The sequence below is a fragment of the Suricata suricatta genome, chromosome 8 (assembly GCF_006229205.1).
Source record: "Suricata suricatta isolate VVHF042 chromosome 8, meerkat_22Aug2017_6uvM2_HiC, whole genome shotgun sequence".
Lineage (NCBI taxonomy): Eukaryota > Metazoa > Chordata > Mammalia > Carnivora > Herpestidae > Suricata > Suricata suricatta.
The window spans coordinates 133857671-133874008 of record NC_043707.1 but is presented as its reverse complement, the minus strand read 5'-3'; the positions used below and the strand labels follow the sequence as shown (position 1 = coordinate 133874008).

At 51.3% G+C, this 16338-nt stretch overlaps 1 protein-coding gene across 2 annotated transcripts in view; it reads right to left on the bottom strand.

Annotated features, from left to right (window-relative positions):
* The window catches only part of MTOR (mechanistic target of rapamycin kinase), a 137306-nt gene that overhangs the window by 74785 nt on the left and 46183 nt on the right, over positions 1–16338 (bottom strand). For both annotated transcript variants that reach the window (XM_029946054.1, XM_029946053.1), the window contains exons 21-28: positions 13809–13976; positions 13204–13316; positions 12689–12851; positions 11470–11562; positions 10646–10792; positions 5281–5423; positions 2575–2737; positions 2324–2469 (exon numbers count right to left, since the gene is read on the bottom strand). In XM_029946054.1, coding sequence (XP_029801914.1) covers positions 2324–2469; positions 2575–2737; positions 5281–5423; positions 10646–10792; positions 11470–11562; positions 12689–12851; positions 13204–13316; positions 13809–13976 — 1136 coding nt within the window. The remainder of the gene's footprint in view (positions 1–2323; positions 2470–2574; positions 2738–5280; positions 5424–10645; positions 10793–11469; positions 11563–12688; positions 12852–13203; positions 13317–13808; positions 13977–16338) is intronic.

The window sequence follows — 16338 nt, the reverse complement described above, 5'->3', positions numbered from 1 at the left end:
GTGTGTGTGTGTGTGTGTGTGTGTGTGTGTGGTGTGTATATTTACAAATAATTCAATACCATTTAATCCTCTGTTCTCGTACAAAGCGATTGTGCTTACTGGCACATAGAAGCTTTGAGGAGCTGGGCATAGTTTATACTGCCTCAGTGTGAGCCTGGTTTGGGGATTCCATGTAAGATTTAATTTGTCCTGGAGTAGATAGCAAAAATGTCAACAGGCAGAAAGTCAGATGGACCAGTAGCAAGAGAACAGCACTGTCGGCTTAGCAGAGCTTTTTCAAACAAAAACAAAAACTAAGAAACAGCTGTGCAAAGACAGTTTTGTAAACCGCTAACCTGATTGTTTCAAAGAGAATTTAAGCCAGTCGATGGAGATATACTAGACTCGACTTTAAGAAAGGGCACAGACAGAGAAGGGAAAGAGCAGGAAAGGCAAAACAAAGCTGGGAGGCGGGGGGGGGGGGGCAGCAGACAAAAGAGGTCGAGGGTCTGCAGTCAGTTAGAGGCCCAGGGTCTGTAGAGGTGGGCCGGGACCTGGGCTGCGAGCTCCCCGGTAGCCACTGCGAGGAAGGGAGTTTAATCGATCACCGAGGAGCCACGTCTCCAGCACAGGCCCTGAGCAGCAACTCAGGGCCACACGCAATCCTGGTGGTGGGACCCCTGGGAGGGGTTTCCATGAGGCTCAGCTCGAGGACCGGGTGGTGCGGGGCACACGTTCTCTGACGGCAGCTTTGCCTCAGCCTGTTTCTTGAAACCTTGTGGAGGGACAATGACGGCAGATCATTGCCATGGGGGCTTAGGGAGAGCAGTTTCCGGTAGGAACAGTGGCCAGCGGAAACAGGAAGGCAGCCTGATGGGGACACGGGGAGACCACTGAAGGGAGGCGGCTCTGCGCCCTCGGCTCAGTCAGGCTGGGGCAAAACCAGAGCTCCGGGCACCGGCTTCATCTGGGAGCACCGGGTTCTATGTGTCTGTGTTCTTAAAGTCAAGATCAATCTGCAGGGGTTTCTGAAGGCTTATTTTCAGTTATACCAGCATAAGAAGCAAATGACCTTCTTGGACATGTTTCCGGGCCTCTGACTCGACCTTCCTGTTACAGATCAGTATACACACTAGTGCTTCTGTGATTGTTTCAAATATGGGGAGAGACGTGGGGTGGGACAAGGGACAAGGGAGATTTCAGAGAGAAAGTTCAGCAAGGAAACTGACACGCAAAACTAGTTCTCTGACACTGAGGTTAGTATGTGCAGCTGCCAGATTTTCCGTCGGTTATCAAGGAAGATGGTGGCACCTAAGCCCGAGTGCGGAGAGGAGGCCTTTCACACCCGCTGGACCTAATGTGAGACGGAAGCCCACCCTCGAGGACGGCCTGCGGACATCTGTTTGCAGGTGGTATCTTAGAAATCAACGGTCTCTCCAAGTTCCCTTCGTTTGGACAAAAACATGACTCTCTCTCCTTTCGGTCACTTTTTAAAGTGTTTACAGGAATACTGAGCGTTCACCCAAAAGCAGGGCTGGCCGACAAGCTGGCTATTTGATCATCTCTCAAGTGAAGGAAGGACTATACACAGCAGACCGTTTCAGCCACAGAGGAGGCACTTATTAGCTGGGTGATTTTCCCCTAAACTATCTGCCGTGAAATAACCAACCGTGTTAGCATTTACACGGAGATAATTCAATCCCAGAGTTAATATTCGCTGATCATCATTAGGGGAAGTAAACAGTTCTCCGGGAGCTGGAACGAATACTGGAGGCTGCTTCTAATTTCGTAAGAGCAGAAAATTTATTAAACAACCTATTTCTTTGCCGTACCCAGAAGACTCGAAGCCATCTTCCGAGAGGAGAGCCCGTAACCACACCCAGGGAAGAGTTCAGGAGTCTGAGCCTTCCCCCTGCCTGTCACACCCCCCAGAACCCCAGAGGAGGAAGACGCAGGCAGTAAGACCCCAGCGGCCCTTGAGGCAGCGGAGCCGGGACCGCGTGCTCCGACCCGCAAGTGCGCTCGAACCCAGGTCTCCCGGCCGCCGTTCCGAGGCTGCTAGGGGCCCGGAATCGCGTCTGGGCTCATTTCACTCAGACAAGCAAGCACAGGTTGGAAAACGACGCGAGCCCATGTGCCGAGGGTCAACAGAAATGACAGTTACGGCTCCGACGGTGGGGAGCGCCGTCTGTAGCCACATTGCATGTAAACGTGCTGGCAGGACCAGGGGGCCGTTTCACAGAGCAGAAGTCTCCACGTGACGGTGGTGATTTGGCACCGGGCAGTGGAGGGGAGGGAGGTCATTTCGGATGAAGGCAGCAATGACAAAGGGTTTCGAGCCTACCTGATGAGGGACTCCAGGATGGCAGGCGTGGGGCCCTTCTGGAACTCCAGCTCCTTGTAGTGCAGGGCTTTGGCATACGCTCGGCACTTGGCAGCCCTCTCACCCAGCAGGACGATGCCATTGTCGTCTCTCAAGGGCAGGGGGCCCTAGGGCAGAGCAGAACCATGGCCTAGGAACATGGCGGCCGGGCCCCTTCTCCCTCCCACCTGCGTCCTGTCAGACCCCATCTGGACAGTGGGGAAAAGTCTCACCTTGTCACTGTGTTCCATGAATTCAGCTAAGTTTAAGAGCGTCTGCGTGACTTCAGCGATGTCCTGCGAGGTGAGGGCCAACTCGATGCTCCTGATGAGCTCATCCTGCTGGTCTTCATTCAGCTCAGACCAGCAGGACACGAACGCAGCATTAAAAAGATCCCTGAAGGTGGAGAGAGTGGAAAAAGATGTTGGCAATGCCTATTGTGCCTTGTGCCATGAAGCCACACCTATCAATCTACTCCCCGAGTCACCGATTTTGCTCAGACACACAGACTCGTGCTGTTCGATAGAACTTGCTGGAAATGCTCTGTATCTTTCCTGCCCGATTCGGTAGCCCCTGGCCACTGAGTACTTGAACCGTGGTTAAATGTGTTGAGGAATGGAGTTTTAAGTTCTAAGTAATGTTAATTCCCTTCACGCAAGCACACTTGGCCAGGACTCCTGCATTCAGAGCGCAGGCACAGACTCTGTGCACAGGAAGTTGTGTGGGGTGTGAGGGGAAATAACCTGGCTCCACAGGCACATTTCTTGGTGGATTTGGCATGTTTTCTCCTCACTGGAGGGCATGAACAGAAAGGGGACTTAGCATTAGCAGATTCAGGACATCATGATCCCCAAATGATTCCTGGGAAGCTTCTCAGGTCATGTCCAGATTCCTAAGATCAGAAGTGGCAGAGGCAGCACCCGTGACTGCTTTTTGACATACAACCGGGTCCCTTAGCTGAAGGGCCACAGACAGAACAGCAGAACTTAAGAAACTAGAAGCGTTAGCAAATAGAATCCCGATCCATAAATTCTCGAAGGATCCTCTACGCCCATCTCACTGCGGAGACGCACAGAGCCCTGGAGTCAGAGATGCGTCACCCGGACAGACACGTTGGCCCGACATCTGGACTCCAATCCCACCCTCTTTTTCGTCAGTGTTGGGGAAGGGGCTGGACACTGTAAGATGTGCTCATAATAGAGGCGTTGAGCATTTGATGCCTCCACATAGGCTTTTTTTATTACACATTCAAAAGTTAAGCCAGACCAATGTATATACTTTTGGAATCTTCCGGAAAAAACAAAAGGCGAACTTCAAAGGATAACATGAAGACCAAAAGAAGTCCCATGTAAATTAAGAAAGAAGCTTTCTAACCCACATCGACGGCCGAATGCACACAGCTGGCATGACGGGGATAAATACATATATACACGTTTTATCACAAGACTCTTTTGGATGCCGCTATGATCAAATGTGACTTGGGGCAGAAAAGAGCTACCGTGGATCAGCTGATCATAGGAAAGCTGCACCCTGTATAACCAGGGAGATCCTAGGAGCTATTTTTAAAGCCTAAAAACCCAGCGTTTTATGCCCCATTATAAATTATTACCCACTGTAGAAAAATTTGGAAAACAGAAAAACACTGACAAAGGAAATAACTACTCCTGAGACCTTCCTACTTAATCACCACTGTATTACTTTCTAATCTCTTCCCTGTGTACGAGTGTTTTGAAATTACAAATGTACATGATCTTGTATTCCACTTCGTTCATTTACGTTATACTGTCAATCTTTCAGATGCAGTACGACTTTTTATAAACCAAATCTTCAATGGCTGTTTAAGGTTTATTATTTAAAATTTTTTTTATGTCTTTATTTTATTTTGAGAGACAGAGAGTGAGGGGTGAGGGGCAGAGAGAGAGGGAGACACAGAATCTGTGCCAGCTCCAGGCTCAGGCTCTGAGCTGTCAGCACAGAGTCTGACGTGGGGCTTGAACCCACGAACTGTGAGATCATGACCTGAACTGAAGTCGGACACTTAAGTGACTGAGCCACCCAGGAGCCCCTAAGAATTATTATTTAAAACAGTATTTTTTACGGAAATAATATATCCCAAAGATGGCTGCCACAGTATCTCTTGTTCTATATGCTCTCCTAGAATCTTCCTGCTCCTCTACCGATAGACAGCATCCGTTACGTCCTCCCTCGAATGGGAGTGGGCTTCAGTGACTGCCTTGAACAGACGAGTGCGGCAGAAGTGATGCTGTGTGACTTCTAGGGCCGCATCATACAAATCCCATACACTTCCGCCTTGTTCTCTTGGGGACGTTCACTCTTGCACCTGGCAGTGTTCTATGAATGACCCCCACAGAATGAGCCACCCGGACAGGAACCAGGCTCCTACCCAGGGCGGTTCCCGCTCAAAAGCCCCAACCTGCCAGGAGTGTGAATCAGCCACTTTGAAAGTGGGTCCTCTGACCCTGGACAAACAGCAGAGACGAGCTGTCCCCACAGGTCATGTCCAAACTGCAGCTTCAGGAGCAAAACAAATGACTGTTGTTGTCTAAGACCAGCAAGTCCTGGGGTGACTTGCGATGCAGCAGTGAAGACTTAGAGTATCATTATTATTGGGAAGCAGTTACGGTAAACCGTTACATCGCTGTGTCCAGAGTTGTATATGACTGTGTAACTAAAATCCTGGACCTAAGTCTACCAAGGAGAGGTCAGCCAGCAAGGTTAGGATGGGGGCGTTTCCTGTGATATGACCTTGTTCAATTTGCCTTTTAATTTTTGTCCACCACGAGGTGACAAAATTAAAAATACTAGCCCCTTCTACCGTGACCGCTGATAAAAAAGAAGTCTTATATGTCGTTTTCTCAGTGCTGACCCCCTTGATTCCATCCTGAGGCTGGGGAGGAGGGCGCCTGGCCACGACATACCTGGCCATCGGGTTGTAGGCCTGAGCCAGGGCCCAGCACGAGCGCAGGGAAGGCGAAGACGAGTCCTTCAGGAGCTCCAGACTCAGCCGCCGCAGCCACTCTAGCCAGTCGTCCTTGGAGACCCTCCTGGCAGCGCCCCAGGCCTGTAACCCCCAGGTGACAATTGAAAAACCATCAGCTTCGAAGGCCGGTTGTGAAGAGCCCTCATCTATTTAATGATTATTCCGTCTTTGATTTATAAAATCACCACCTCTCGTGACAAAATTCCCTCAAAGCACAAATACAAGAGAGTAACATTTAATTAGAAGCCATAAAACAAAAGTAGCAGCCTTTGGAATATAGCACAATAAAGAAAAGGGCGATTTTACAACTCATTTGTGCTGGACCCCATCTCTATCAGCAAAGCCCAAAGCTCTGCAGACCCACGATGGATGGGCCCGTCGCACAGAGTGCATTCACAAAGCCTAACGGCCCCTGCAGGGTGTAACGGGCCCTGGGCACTCTGCTGGAGGACCCTGGCTCATCTGACAGTGGACAGTCGCACAGGGAGAGGGAAGATGCTCAGGCTCCCACTACCGTGAGTTGTGTTCCGATCAGGAGAGCCTGAGCCCAGAACACGGCGCTGCGGTGGGATGGGACGAAAGGAATTGAACAGATTTAATTTTTACGTTCTGATCCCTCCAACTTTCCTCAAGACTCCGAGCCTTCCAGGCATGCAGTTAGGACCAGGAGAAGCTCAGGGGGGTGGACGGGAAGGTCCAGGCTCCGGAGATGGGCTCTGGGGCTGCAGCCGCTCTCTGGAGCTTGGTGGCTTGACGTCACATGGCTGTCATCTAACTCTCTGGCTGGCTGACCTCGGGCAAGTAACCTCTCTGTGCCTGTGTCCTCACTTGTAAAATGAGGGTAATAGTTCCCACCGCACAGGGTGTTTTAAGGATTAATTAAGTTAAATATGCGTAAGAGATTCAGAGCGGTGCTGGGCACAGTTAGTGCTCCTGTGAGCGCCTACAACTGCAAGGTCAGGAGCACCGGCTGGAATGCTGGCTGGGCCCTCAGCAGCCATAGCGCTCTGGGCAGATGACTCGTGTGTTGCATCTGAGCCTCGGTCTTCTGCGTCAGGGGATAAAAATATCTAAAGAGCCCAGCTGGAAGGAAATGAGCAGAAAACGATTGCTAGTATTCTCAGAACAACATCTCTTTCAACTGGCCTAGCCCAACTTTTACAATACATCCTTAAAATTCTTTTTATGTTTATTTTTTGTGTGGGGGGGAGAGAGAGAGTGCAAGCTGGGAAGGGGCAGAGAGAGAGAAATCCCAAGCAGGCTCCACGCCATCAGTACACAGTCCAACACGGGGCTCGATCCCACAAACCTCAAAATCGTGACCTGAGCCGAAGTCAAGAGCTGGACACTTAAGCACCTGAGTCACCCAGGCATCCCTAAAATATATTCGTAAAAGATTTTCCCACAGGGACACTTGGTGGCTCAGTCGGTTAAGCGTCCGACTTTGGCTCGGGTCATGATCTCACGGTTCATGAGTTCAAGCCCCACATCAGGCTCTGTGCTAACAGCTCACTGAGAGCCTAGAGCCTGGTTCGGATTCTGTGTCCTCTCTCTGCCCCTCCCCTACTCTCTCTCTCTTTCTCTCTCTCTCAAAAGTAAATAAACCTTAAAAATTTAAAAAAACAAACAACAACAACAAAAAAGATGTTCCAGCAGAACAGACACATGGATCCTCCCTAAACGAGGGAAACGAAGCAAATCAGAGCAGAGGGTCCCAAGTGAAATTGTCCAGAGAATGAAAGGCATCCCCACGTGCCACAGCACCTAGCCATCCACCACTCAGCCCGTCACTTCCCTGGGGTAAACCGGAGACCTGCCGTGGCTTCTGATGAGTTATCAGCGAGTGACATCATCGCAACTATTATTTTATGTCAGAAACTAACACAGATATTATGAGACAAACTGAAAACTTAGGTGCATGATTGTCAATGATTATACAATGAGAATCCTGAGCCAGGAGGGAGACTGACACGAGTTACTTGACTTTTAGACCTTGTTCTGCTGAACAAAATGGGAACATCAAGTCCTCTTCTATCCAGAGGCTTGTGGCTTCCTCCCTACACAAAAGGTCTCTGGATAGCTGCTCTGTAGTACAAGACATTAAAATAATTATTTTTGATGTGTATTTATTCTTTTGAGAGAGAGAGAGAGAGAGAGACAGAACATGAGTGCGGGAGGGGCACAGACAGGGAAAGACACAGAATCCGAAGCGGGCTCCAGGCTCCGAGCTGTCAGCACAGAGCCTGATACAGCGCTCAAACTCATGAACCTCGAGATCAAGACCTGAGCTGAAGTCGGATACCCAACCAACTGAGCCAGCCAGGCGCCTCCCCACCAAACATTTTTTAAATGTTTTTATTTATTTTTTAGAGAAAGACAGAGTACGAACAGGGGAGGGGCAGAGAGAGAGAGGAAGACACAGAATCCAAAGTAGGCTCCAGGCTCTGAGCTGTCAGCACAGAGCCCGAGGTGGGGCTTGAACTCGTGAACCACGAGATTGTGACCTGAGCCAATGTCAGACGCTTAACTGATCAAGGCACTCAGCTGCTCCCCCCCAACCCCTCGCCAAAAAATGTTTTTAAATGTTTCTTTATTTTTGAGAGGGAGTGACTGGGCAGATAGAGAAGGAGACAGGATCTGAAGCGAGCTCTGTGCTGGCAGCAGAGAGCCCGAGGCGGGGCTCGAACCCACAAACTATGAGATACAGTGACCTGAGCTGAAGTCAGATGCTTAACCCACTGGGCCACTCGGGCGCCCCTTCGGTGCATGGCGTTCTACAAGCTGAACATACACAAGGGAGGATCACTAATGTCTTTTCCCTCTAGTGACATGAAGCTGAGCCTGGGTAAGGCAGAGGCAACGCAGCACAGTGGCTAAGAGACTTGACTCTGCAGTCACACTACCTAGGTCAAATCCTGGCTCCACCATTACCGGAAGACATTGGATTACGTTACTTAACCTTCCAGAGCCTCAACATCCACATCTGTAAAACGGTTACAGTAATGATAGCACCTGACTCACAGGGTGAAGGCTCAATGAGTCAATATACATAAAGTGCTCACCACAGTGCCTGACACGTTGAAAGCACTCAATAAATGTTGGTGGTTATTATTGTTATTATTGTTGTTACTGTTTAAGAAACGGTAGCAAATCAGTCTTTGAAAACCTTAGCTTCATGGACACCTGCGCCATCTATCAAATAGGCTAAGTCCCCATTCTGGACTGTTCTTTCCCTGAAAACACAATCCAGTCTTGCGTCTCTGGGTTCTGCCGTAACTGTGGACACCAGCCAGTGTCCTGCCGCCACCTGCTGCAGACGGCCTCGGCTGGTGACGCTGGCTCATGCTGACACACCTCGGCTTATTCTTGGAGAATGAAAGCCCAGACAGCTGCTCCTAAGATAATTAAGCTGCTGAAAATCCTGGTGGGCATCCTAGAGGTATATGCGAGTGGTTCTTATGTCTTCCGTCCCAGCTAACCCCTCTAGAAGCACAGCCAGGAGAAGGATGGCCGAGGGGGCGCGCTGTCGCTCTGAAAGCAGGGGAAACCAGGCGGGGGCTGCGCGGACCCCGAGTTCTCCGTGTGCGAGAACGTGCGGAGGCACAAGTAGGTCTGAGAGCCCTTGGCTCGAGCGCCTGCCAAGGGCTTCTGGCCTCGGTCTGTTCTCTCAGGTGAGATAAACTAGAGACTTTCTTCTTTCTGTTTGGCAAGGGTGGTGCTTCTTTTTCCAAGTCCTGGGTAGAGGGCAAACCTTCCTGGAAGCAAACGAGACTACTGGGGAATTTCCTAAAATAGTCCGAACAAAGCTCTAAGAGAGGGTGGACGGCTGCCCGGCTGGAAGGACATTCTGAACCCAGGCGGGCTGAAAACATCTGGGTGGAAACATGAATCTGGCCTCTGTGCCCGGCCCCTCCCTGGGGTGTGAGGTGTCAGCAGGGCAGCCTCGCCAACCGCCCGGGGGTGGTGAGCGGCTGGTGACCCTCCCATTCTCCGGGAGTCTTGACTAGCGGGCCACACTCCACGGAGGGAAAGCAGCGTCGTGCCTGCCCCAGGACTCTGTCACCACCGCCCTCTCTGATCACCCAACGTTTCTCAGCAGAGCTCACTTTACAGCTGCCTGTGCGGGTGGAGAAGGCTGGCTCAACAGTCAGTGATAAGCCCCAGGGGCTCCAAGCTGTGTGAACACACACACACACTCAAATCTTAACGATCTTGGCCAAAAGCAGAGAGCAGGGCAGCTGGGACCCAATCCTGCAGCTTCCTTACCTCGGTCCATCCCGCACTAGCAGGGCAGCTGCTGTGAGGGAACTGCTAATAAAGGCAGGATCTACCACAGTAAAATCCAAACAGGGCCGCTTACAGTCCCCAGAAGCACTAACACTAGTACACAAGGTGGGAAATAAGCCACCTGGTGTATTTACTTAGAAGTCGGGAACATAACGATTATTCTGCTCCAATCCACCAGTGATGCTTTGAACCTGCCTATCTTTTAAGCGGATGGCTGGTGGCATCTATGGTGAGAGACTTGCTATGTCCCAGGCTTATGTCAGCACAGGGAATTCGGTGTTCATCTGTGAAGATCTGAAAGATTTTGCTGGGCACCCGGGGGGCTTAGACGGTTAAGTGTCTGACTTTGGCTCAGGTCGTGATCTCATGGTTTGTGAGTTCAAGCCCCGCGTCGGGCTCTGTGCTGATAGCACGGGGCCTGCTTGGGATTCTCGCTCTCTGCCCCTTTCCCGCTCGTTCTTGCTCTCCTTCTCTCTCAAAACTAAAATAAACATAAAAAAAAAGCTTGCTACTCAAAGTGTGGTCCGTGGACCAGAAGCAGGGGCATCACATAGGATGCTGGTGGAAATGCAGAACGCAGGCTGACCCTGGACCGCCCAAGTCCGAACAAAGCATTTTCCACCAGCTCCCAGCAGTCAGGAAGCCCTGCAAGTCTCAGGAGTCTGAGGAGCAATGCTCTGAAGAGCCTGCATCGGTCTCGGTGCTAACTGGGGGGCTCACTGGTTTGGCCCCGGTCATATAAAAGATGAGAATATTACTCGCAACAAAAAATTCTATCAAAGTTCCAAGGAAGTTTAGAACTTTGTTCTACATTTACCCTCTACTTAAAAAATGTATAATTTGGACACCTAGGAAGAGACAAAAATGACCTGAGTTCACGGTATCTGGAGTTTCGGAAGAACGCTTGGGCTGGTCTTTGGTTGTTCTGCACTGATGGCAGCAAGGGCTAAGAGTCCTGGACAAGAGAGAAGAGCGGGGCTCTCCTTTCCAGGTCCCCCCGGAAACCGTGGACCTGCCTTTTGAAGGTTGATGGTGCTGACGTGCAGTTTCTTCATGGGTCCTGTCTCCACGGGCCCGCTCGCCAGCGCGTCGCCTTGGCCGCTCCGCAGCATCCGATGCTGGTAAATCAGAGGGTCCTCTTCTTCATCGGCAAGGGTGTATCCCTGCAAGCAGAGGTTTACGGAACAACCCTACAACGCCTTCCGGTTTAGAAAATACCCTTAATTCAACCTCAGCAGGGTCACGTCTTCTGGAAATGTCAGGATTTCCACAAGAAGTAGAAAGTTACATGCGTGGACAGAATGAGCCCGGGTGGGCCATCTTCCCCACTGCAGACCCATCCCCGCTGGTCACTCCTGGTCTCACTGAGCGCACGGGCTCTAGTGTGAGCCACGCAGCTGCCAACGTCCCAACAACTGGGGGCAGTGATCAAAGGGAGGGGGTGTTGGGAGCGGGGACGGCAAATACCCCCTGGCCTGGCTTTGTTTAGTCCTAGAGCCAAGAAGAGTTACTACATTTTCACATGGTCGGGAATAAAAACACACACACACATAAAACAAAGGGAGATTAGTGTTTTGTAACACATGCAAGCTATTACAGAATCACGCTGTGGTGACCGCATGCAAATGTCACATGCAGGCCACAGCAGCAGGGCCGAATCATGGCAGCAGAGCCCAGGTCGCCTAGAGAGCGAGCAAAACCTGCTGTCTTTACAGACAAGGGTTGCCCGTCGCTGGGTCAGAGCTCAGAAGCTAGATGTGCTCCCACAGCTAAGACCACGTGAATACCCAAGAGGAAAGACAATGGGGGACTTTGAAACAGAAAGAAAAGTGCTGTTCACCTTGATGATTCTGCAGATGAGGACGTCATAGCGCTGATGGTTGATTCGGTGTCGGACTAGAACTTTATTCACCATTGGAATGAAAATCTGGTACTGTTGGAGGAGAGGGAAGAGGTCAGAGATGCCACTCTGAAGAGTGGGAAGCAGAGAAAGGAGTATCACCACCACTATTTACAGCTAGTTCTTCTGGGTTTGGGGTGGCTCAGTGTTTCTCTGTCTCTGTCCCACACACAAATACACACACACACACACACACACACACACACACACACGACAATCCTGGTTCCTAGCATCTTCCATCTGGGCTCCCAGGACGGCCCCTGTGCTCTCCCTGCTCCCACCCTTGGCCTGGTCTGTTCTTCTACACAGCACTAAGCATAATCAGCTCAGATCACAGCATTCCTGCACTCAACATCCTCCAAAGGCTTCTAAGCTTGCTCAGGGTCAAAGCCAGAGTATTCATCATGGCCCCCAAAAGAGATGTGTAAATTCTTATGGGTGTCAGTAACACCCAGAGGGTTTATAAAACCAGGGACTGCCGGGCTACCCAGAAAGTTTCTGGTCCAGGTCTGGGCAGAGGCCCGAGAATCTGCATTTCTAACAGGTTGCCAGCAACTGACACTGACCCAGGCTGTCCAGGGACATCTGAGACCCACCGGCCATCTATGTCCCACTGCCTCATCTCTGTGACCTGAACACCAAGTCCTTTCCTCTGCTCACTCCTCCAGGGCCACACTGCCTTTTTGTTTCCTTGGACACTTCAAGCACACTATCTCCTCACACCTTTGCATTGGCTGCTCCTCCTGCTGGGATCCGACTCTCTGGGCTCGCTCAGACCTTTACGTTTAGGTCTCTGCTCAAACGTCAACTTATGAGAGAGGCCTTCGCGGCCTGCCCTAAAAACACAGCATCCCTCCCCCACTCACACTCTGTGCTCTATGAGACAGGCCGTGCTCATTGGCTCTGCCTCACTGGACTCCGAGCTTCATGAGAACAAGGACTCCGTTCTGTTTACCATGTTACCCTCGGGACAGCACTCAGCCCACACAGGGGGCTCAAGAAATATTTGCTAAACAAAATGAAGGAACTAAAAAAGCAAATAATTCTTAGTTCTCTGACGGTCGTTGAGACCTACAGACTAACAAAGAGACCTTCAGCGATAAGGTCATCTCCCCAAGCGCAGGCCGGAGAGCACGTTCGCGCAGGGCTCCTGCCTCACCTTCTTCCCCAGCTGGAAGACAAGCGAAGACAACGTGTCCATGGCCGTGGGACGCAGTTCCGGGCTCTGGTCCAGGGTTCGAACAATCGGGTGAATGATCCGGGAGGCGTAGTCGGTGAAGTCCAAGGACTCTGTGAGGCGGTCTACCGTCTCTAACGCTGCCCTGCAATTGTTAACAGACAGTAGCTGCTAACACGCAGTCCTAAAGTGCGAGAAGTGGCGGTGGGTGTGTGTGGGGGGGGTGCTCTCTTAATAGTCAGCACCAAACAGGAAGGAATGGCCTCTCCAGTCTCACGTGACACAGATCCAACATCTCTCCCAGTGGGGTGGGGACAGCTAAGATTTCCATCAACCTGGGACATTTCTGAACTAAAATACAGGGAGGTAACGATGACAACCACCACCACAGTGAAATGGAAAGATGGCCTGGGAACTTAAGAAAAGGGTGTTTTCGACAGAACACGAACGGCTTAACGAGGGCTAGCGATGGCCGGCCCTGAAGGGCAGGCGCGTACTTGCGGGACGGCAGGGGGACCTCGGGGGCATCGAACAGCTTCACGATGGGAGGCAGCAGCAAGTGCAGGTAGTCGTCCAGGTTGGCGCCGAACAGCTGGATGGCAGCCAGCAGCTGCGAGGGGGAGCAGAAGGCTGGTGATGAGTGAGCACGGGCACCAAGCACCTAAGCACCCAGAGCAGGGCGGTGGTCTAGGTAACTCCAGATTCCGGGGGGACCCTGTGAGGCCTTCCGTGAGTGGTCCTGAACTACGTTCTTTGGTAGCACTTCCCCCTCTCTTACTTTGCTTAGGTACCGTTTTGTTTTCTCCGAGCTTATTTCAACTGATAAGGAATCAGTTGCTAGGAAATAAGAGAAAACTGGTGTGGGAATAAACAGTTACCATGAATAATCCACGAAAGGAGAGAAAACATAAGGACAATCGAGGGAGGATTGTAAACATCCTGTTAACTGCACCGCGTCCGGGATCAGATTCTCTGGATCCGGTCTCGTGGATGGAGCATCTCACCCCGTCCCTCAGAGCAGGGTCCTGCCTCTTAGCTGACCATCCTCGGACTGTGACGGATGCTGGAAATCTCTCTAGAGTCCATGCCCTCATGGACTCACCTTGATGGAGACGATGCGGCCAGGGCTGTTGTCATGCATGAAGACACGGAGCATGTGTGGGATCAGCTGGGGCAGATAGAGCTTAAATTCACCCCCAAGAGCGACCACGATTTGCTCAATGAGAAGAATGATGGTGCTCTGGATCGAGGTGTTCATGACCCAGAATTCCTACAAAGAGGCGAGAGACAGAGAAGTTAAGCCAGGTGCCCTTCTGCTGAAACCCAAACCAAGGAACTGAGATGGCACCAAAAACAGCGACAATGCAGCGAGCATGGCCTGCCCCATGGTGGACGCCATGCCTACCCTCCGCTCCCTGGGCCTCTGTGTGTCCCACGTCACGTCACAGTGAGCAAACTAAACCGCATCTCCCTGGACGCACCAGGCTGCTTCGCTCTTGCGTGCTTCGCTTGTGCTGTTCTTTGCCTAGAACATCGCCTCTTGCTCAGCTAGGCCCCTTCTGTCTTCCCAGACCCGGCTCAAGCCTCCCTTCCATGGCTTTCCTCTTCTCCTCCCAAAACACACTCTGGGCCCCTTTGCCCTCCTCTTTTCTAGCACCTGTAATGCTTAAGTTTCTCTGCGGTCTTCTCTCTACTAGACTGTAAACTAATCAAGGGTAAGGGACCCCCTCTGAGCCATCTCTGGCCCCCCCACCCCGCCCCAGAATCTAGCGCAGCACCCGGCACAGTCCAGCCACCTGAACACATTTACGCAGTGGACGAGCGACGAGGCTTCCATCACTGGAGTGGCTCTCAGCCTGCCCAGGGCGGATTCTTTACTTCGGGCACCACCAGGTTTCTGCCAGGGGCCAACTCCAGTGTTAACCAAGTTTTCTGCCCTTTCTGGATTTAGACTTCGCTACCCAGCACCTGACATTTGTCCCAAATCATTTTCAGGCCTGGATGATGTCACAAAATTAGCACTTTTTCTACACCCAGAGAGTTATGTTCCACATAAGCTGCTAAAAACTTGGCCAATTGGCCACAGACCCTGCCTTGGCGCCCCAAACTGGGCCGATTTTCTGAATCCGGGAAAAGCTGTCGTTTCAAGTCAACTCAAAAAGAGAGCTGCTAATGCCTGGCCCGAAACCTCCAGAAAGGAGGACTTCCTGAGGATAGACGCTGTCCTAATGACGGCAACACACATCGATACTCTGGGCCCCCAACTAATTCAGGAAAGTCAATGGGAACCAAAAAAATGAGAGAGAACTCAGAAGGACTTTATAGAAGCATAATATATTTCTACTATAAATTTGAAAAAAAAATCAGGGGCACCTGGGTGGCTCAGTCGGTTAAGCCTCCAACTTTGGCTCAGGTCAGATCTCACGTTCGTGGGTTCAAGCCCCGTGTCAGACTCTGTGCTGACAGCTAGCTCAGAGCCTGGAGCCTGCTTCCGGTTCTGTGTCTCCTTCTCTCTCTGACCCTCCCCCTCTCATGCTCTGTCTCTCTCTGTATCAAAAATAAATAAAACATTTTTTAAAAAGTTAAAAAATAAAAATAAATAAATTTGAAAAAAATCATAATAGTTTAGAAAGCAAAAACCACCCTAAAAAAAAAAAGATTGGTAAAACTTTATTTCTCTCTGCTTGGAGAGAGGCGTATTCGCTCTGAAAAAGCTATTTTCTCGAGATTAAAAACTCTGCAAAGAAACGCCACAGGTTTTTATGGCCTCCACCGGTTGTCTGATGTTCATTCACTTGGAAGGCACTCTGCCTTCCGCAGAGAAAGCCCCCCTACCTCCCCGCGGTGTTCCTACAGGCCCCTCCCAGGGCCCCTGCGCCTCAAAGAAACCGGGCAGCCTGCCCGGGGGTCCCTGTGAAGAGACTGCTCTCGTCACAGGCTCGGGGCGCTCATTAAAATGCCCGGGATCCACAGAGAGGAAGAGCCCCTGGGGTACCCTATGTATCTTAGAGGAAATGAAAGCTGCAGTTTGCAGGCGTGAGGCTCCCTGCCTCAAACCGCTACGTTTTGGGCCTCTGTCTTTTTGGGGGAGTACGTTCCTGATTAGTCCAGCTTCAAACCACGAGTAGCCGGCTGCAGCCTGGGCCCCTCCCCCAGGCCATCGGCCTGCTCCCCGGCCCCCTGCTCCACTACCTTGTGCGCAGGCCTCTGCAGCAGGAGTCGGGGAGCAGAGTGGTTTTAATTATTTATACAGATGGGAGTTTTTCAGTGCTGAGGCCCAGTTTCTGGGAAGTTCTGGTTTTGAAGTCAGCCACTTTGATTTTGGTCCTGCTGCTTCCCCCAAGCTAACTACAGATGGCTGGCAGAGAAGAGTAGAAATCACAGAAGAATTGTCTTCCAGTTCTTTGAGGGCACAGCCATCTCCCCCAGCAGAGACATTTAAATGATCCAGATCAGCAGGAAGCGGGCCTCCTCTTCAAATGGGAAAACAGCATCGCCACCAACGGGGAGCCCTCTGCACCTGCTTAGAGCAGGTTATAAAATCTGGGACATGAGCCTTTCCTCCTCTGCCGCTACAGCCAGAAGGTGGCGTTTATACTCTCGAAGGTCGGGGGGGGGGGGGGGGGGGGGGG